Here is a 5,563-nt window from a genome sequence, read left to right as displayed (position 1 = left end):
GACGGACTTCATAGAAAAACATCTAAAAATAGATTTCGAAGACCTCACTGCAGGCTGGTGGCTATGCGGGACTGAAGCAAGAGGCATGGCTGGCACAAGCAATCCAGATGCCAATGCATTCTGCAAGAGCCCCACCAAAAGCTCGGGGAGCCAAGGGTGGGGTGCCAATGTAGAAACAAGCTGATGAATCTGCGGGGTTGAAGCGGGTGTCTGGTCCTGGCTGTCTGGAGAACCATGCATCGGCACCTCCTGTATCGATGGAGACCAATGCCAATGCTTCTTCTGATGCCTGGCATTGACGCTCACTGGTGCCAAAGAGGATGATGTTGAGCTGATTGGTCTCGGGGGGCCTGCATAGTGGCCAACGTCGAGGCAGGTGGAGTCCCACTTGATGCATGGTCATTCCCGGTGTGGACCGACACACACGTTACCGATGTCAACACCATAAGTACATAAGTATTGCCATGCTGGGACAGACCAAAGGTCCATCAAGCCCAGGATCCTGTTTCCAACAGTGGCCAATCCAAGTCACATGTACCTGGTAAGATCCCAAAACATTACAATACTTTTTATGTTGCTGATCCTAGAAATAAGCAATGGATTTCCCCCAAGTCCATTTTAACAGTGGCTTATGGACTTTTCTTTTAAGAAGCTATCCAAACCTTTTTAAACCCTGCTAAGCTAACTGCTTTTACTACTTTCTCTGCCAATGAATTCCAGAGTTTAATTGCAGGTTGAGTGAAGAAATATTTTCTCCAATTCATTTTAAATTTACTACTTTGTAGTTTCACTGCATGCCCCTTCCCCAGTCCTAGTATTTTTGGAAAGAGTAAACAATCAATTCACATTCCATGCCACTTATTATTTTATAGACCGCTATCATATCTCCCCTCAGCCATCTTTTCTCCAAGCTGAAGAGCCCTAGATGCTTCAGCCTTTCCTCATAGGGAAATCTTCCCATCTCCTTTATCATTTTCGTCGCCCTTCTCTGTACCTTTTCTAATTCCACTATATCCTTTTTGAGATGCAGTGACCAGAATTGAACACAATATTCGAGGTGCGGTCGCATCATGGAGCATACAAAGGCATTATAACTTCCTCATTTTTTCCCATTCCTTTTCTAATAATACCCAACATTCTATTTGCTTTCATAGCCACCGCAGCACACTGAGCAGAGGGTTTCAACATATCATCGACGACGCCTAGATCCCTTTCCTGGTCAGTGGCTCCTAATGTGGAACCTTGCATTACGTAGCTATAATTCTGGTTCCTCTTTCCCACATGCATCACTTTGCACTTGCTCACATTAAACGTCATCTGCCATTTGGACGCCCAGTCTCCCAGTCTCGTAAGGTCCTCTTGTAATTTTTCACAATCCTCTTGCGATTTAACAACTTTGAATAACTTTGTGTCATCAGCAAATTTAATTACCTCACTAGTTACTCCCATCTCCAGATCATTTATAAATACATTAAAAAGCAGCGGTCCCAGCACAGACCAGGGCAGGCAGCAGTGGCTGCTGATTTCTGAGTGTGCTGTCGCTGTCCGTTTGGGGAACTAAAAGAAAGCTGTACTGCTTTCTGCAATGTGCAGGAATTCAGTGCACCCAGCATCCCTCAATACATCCCCCTTGCATTTCAAGAATATTTTGCAAAGTTAGATTTGTATTTTAAGCAGCTCCTTCTCCAGTTCTCTTAACACTACCATACACCCCTTCAGAGCACCTGTGCACATGAAGAGGGCACTGACTAGTTCTTAACAAGTGTGTATACAATGCGACTTCTCACATTTTATAGTGGATTTTTCAGTCTCTATTCATAGGAGCATATGAGCTTAGCTTGCAACTTCCATATGTTTGGCAATACCACAATTGGTCGAACCCTAGCAAAAGCAACATATACTCCCCTCACTACCACGCACTACCGTCAGACTGTCATTGGGATGCTTTTATATTTCACTTATTTTTCCTGATATTTGTCAGGTTTTGCTCATTCCAGTCCTGAGGAAGAAGGTTGTGGCCTTTGAAAACTAGTCAAAAATGTTGGGCTAGATTCAGTAAATGCCAACTTTAAATGCAAATTTGGGTGCTACTCAGTTGGGTAACAAGCCAATTAGTGGTGGTAATTGGCCAATAACAACCAATTATCACTAATTGGCAATAATTGGAATTTACGTGTGCTTTTTAAAGCATATTTTAAAAAGATGTGCGAGCAAATCCCAACGAATGTAGCTGAAAAGGGGGTGCAGCCATGGGAAGAGTGAGGGTGCTGGGGGTGTCAATCACATTTATGCGCATTGTTATAGAACTTGGGGGAATGTGCGTACGTTTACACCAGGCATTTATGCAGGCATTTACACCGGGTTTTCAGTGGCGCAAATGGCTATGCCTAAATGTTTGTGCGTTCCCCTGGCCTACGCACTATTCTATAAACCGCATCATACTGTAGATACGGTTTATAGAATAGCACTAGGCGCGTTGTTCCAACAAGTCAACATTTTGGACGCCACATACAAAATCTAGCCTTTAGTGCCTAAATGCTATAGTGTGAAACTACAAAGGGGGCGTAAATGTGGACGAGTCAGGGGCGTGTCTTGCAGTTATGTGGGTAAGTTATAGAATGCTATCACTTATGTACACAACTGCCTACTTTAGGCGTCACCATTTATACCAGCCTTTGACATGGCATAAGCGCTCACGCCTAAGTGTGCACATGCCAATTTTCTTTCTATTCTATAATGGCAATTATTTTGCACGCAAGCACTGTTATACAAATAGCAGCACTCATATTTTTCACGCCTAATTTTTGGCACTCTTTCTTGAATCTATCCCATTAAGGGCAATTCTGTAACTGGGCATGATACACTATAATATAAATCCACCTACATTTCCACCTTTTCCTTTATTAGCACTCAACTATGGAATGCATTACCTAAATCTGTGAAGACCATTCATGATCATCTGTGCTTCAGAAAATCTCTTAAGACCAGCTTATTTAGAAAGGCTTACCCTAATGGACCCGTCCTAAATCCATAATTCCTAGAAAATGACTAATTTATGGACCTCGTGGACTCGATTACCCTTCCCTCTTTTCCCTCGTCCCTTGTAATTACTATCCTTCCTATTCACCTTACCATACTCTGTCTGTTTGTTTTCCGGATTGGCGATTGCCTATACGAACTGAAGTAAGCCACATTGAGCCTACCAATGGGTGGGAAAATGCGGGGTATAAATGTTATAAATAAATAAATAAATATTCTATAAGGTAACACATAAGCGCTTGAATGGGCTTCCTCTCATTTGCCGCACAGGAATCGCTAGCGCGGCTTTGTAAAAGAAGCTCTTAGGGCCAGATTCTATATCAGGCACCTAAAAAACCCACACGGTATACATTTCTGGCTCATCGTATTCTATAAGCGGCACCTAGATTTAGGCACAGTATATAGAATGCACTTAGTTGATATCCCAGCGCCTAAAATTACATGCCTCCGTTTACACCAACGAAAACGTGACATAAATCTCTGCTTATAAATTTAGGTGCAGTAGGCCATATTGTATAACTATGTGCATAAAAATTGGAATGTCCATGAAATGCCCATTTCCCTGCCCATAACCATGTCCCTTTTGACCTGCGTGCATTAGAATTTAAGCGCAGTTCATTACAGAATACACTTAGTGAGCTGTGTGCGTAAATTCTAATTATTACCAATTAGTGCTTATTATTGCTTTTTAAGTGCTGTTATCAATGCCAATTAATTTGTTAAGCCAATTGAGTTACACGTGTTGTTACAGAATACGCCTGGATTTTGGTGCGGATCTCTAGGCGCGCTATATAGAATCCAGAGGAAAATGCCTGATGTTCATTATCTGTTATTTAATGTTATTACTCAAAAGCACTTCTCTACAAAGCTCTCTCTTGATTTCAGTTGTGCCATAATCACTAAATACCTTGTTTCTCAAAGAAATGCATTCTCTTTTAAAATACCTAAATAAAACAGGTACTTCAGGAGCCCTTTGTTGAAAGATAGTGTAACCTTTGAGCTCCCATGATTGATTCTTTTTATTACTCATACCAGTTCCACCCGTACCTTCATAAAACAGTTCACATGCGTAGATAAGACACGGTTTAAATACACAAAGGTTACGCAGTCTGTAACACAGCACTCCCTTTACTGCTTCCTCTCTTACCTGGGCATGACAGACCTATAGAACAACAGTGAGCTTCATGTAAGAAATTTGTCTGTAAGGAGAGAAGGTACGCCAGAATTTAAATGGGCTTGGTTGGGTCAAGACATTCTAAAGTCAGACAAGCTCGAATTTTAATGCTGGGACTTGAGGCGGCGGGAAAATCTACTTTGCTGTATAAGTTTAAATTTAAAGAGCCTTTCACCACCATTCCAACAATAGGCTTTAACGTAGAAATGATTGAGACTGATAAAGATATTGCTTTGACCATCTGGGATGTTGGAGGGCAACAGAAGATGAGGACACTTTGGTGCTGCTACTTTGAAAATACAGATGGCTTGGTGTATGTTGTGGACAGTACAGACAAGAAACATTTGGAAGATTCAAAGAAAGAATTTGAGCTTATCATAAAGAATGAATTGATAAAAAATGTCCCAGTGGTTGTACTGGCAAACAAACAGGACCTTCCTGGGGCGCTGAATGCCGAGGAGATCACCAGGAAGTTAAACATGAAGAGATACTGCAGCGACCGAGACTGGTTCGTACAGCCCTGTTGTGCCATCACCGGCCAGGGCCTTGAGGAGGGACTGGGAAAAGTCAAAGAGTTTGTGAAAAATTTTATGAAATCCAAAGATGATGCTTTCCTGATTTCCAAGCAAAGTGTGCGCCTGCAAAAATTAAGACCTGTGGAACAGAGGAATAACTAGCCTTGCCATTTCTGGGATTCTGCTTAAAGGCGGAATGGATTCAATGCACAAATAACTTGTCACATCTGCAACTACTACTACTACTATAAATCATTTCTATAGCGCTACCAGTAGAAGCAAAAGGAACTAAACAGCAAAAAAAGGGGGGCACCACATCAATGTGACTAATGCAAACCTCTACATCGTATTCTTTAATCCTCTGAAATTTAGCCATACAGATAATAGTGGTCATTTAAACTAGTCATTTCATCTGTCTAGACCAGGAGCAATTTGTAGTGCAATTCAGCAGGTTGCTGTAAATTATAGGTATAAAAGAATCCATCTATATATATAAAAGGCACTTTGAAGCCTCAAGCCGGAAACTTGAGGCGCCCGAGAAATCCGGTTTGACCTGCAGGCTCCAGTCACTGTAGCTCCGCCCTCGCATCAAAACGCGATGATGTTGAGGGCGGGGCAGCCCTCGCGTCAAAACGCGATGACGTTGAGGGCGGGGCGGCCCTCGCAACCATGTCACTGAGGGACGAAGGGACGAAGAGGAGAGGTGTGCAACTCGGAACGGAGGCACGGAGGGGGTGTCTGCAACTCGGGAGGGAGGGAGGACGGGGGGGGAGGGATTACCCTGCTAGCGCCCGTTTCATTTTTGCCAGAAACGGGCATTTCTTACTAGTGTTTT

The 5,563-nt window shown here is 42.7% G+C and overlaps 1 protein-coding gene across 1 annotated transcript; it reads left to right on the top strand.

Annotated features, from left to right (window-relative positions):
* Positions 1–4,183: 4,183 nt before the first annotated feature.
* ARL14 (ADP ribosylation factor like GTPase 14) lies at positions 4,184–5,209 on the top strand. The gene has a single exon (XM_030216401.1). The coding sequence runs from the start codon at positions 4,270–4,272 to the stop codon at positions 4,888–4,890; it is 621 nt and encodes a 206-aa protein (XP_030072261.1). The 5' UTR covers positions 4,184–4,269; the 3' UTR covers positions 4,891–5,209.
* The last annotated feature ends 354 nt before the right edge of the window (positions 5,210–5,563 follow it).

This window comes from Microcaecilia unicolor, chromosome 10 (genome assembly GCF_901765095.1).
Source record: "Microcaecilia unicolor chromosome 10, aMicUni1.1, whole genome shotgun sequence".
Taxonomy (NCBI): Eukaryota; Metazoa; Chordata; class Amphibia; order Gymnophiona; family Siphonopidae; genus Microcaecilia; species Microcaecilia unicolor.
Note: the sequence above shows the minus strand (reverse complement) of the source record. Positions and strands in the feature narration are given on the sequence as shown.

Coding starts and splice junctions, on each gene's coding strand:
- ARL14 (XM_030216401.1), top strand. CDS start 4,270: ATGGGCTTGGTTGGGTCAAGACATTCTAAAGTCAGACAAGCTCGAATT.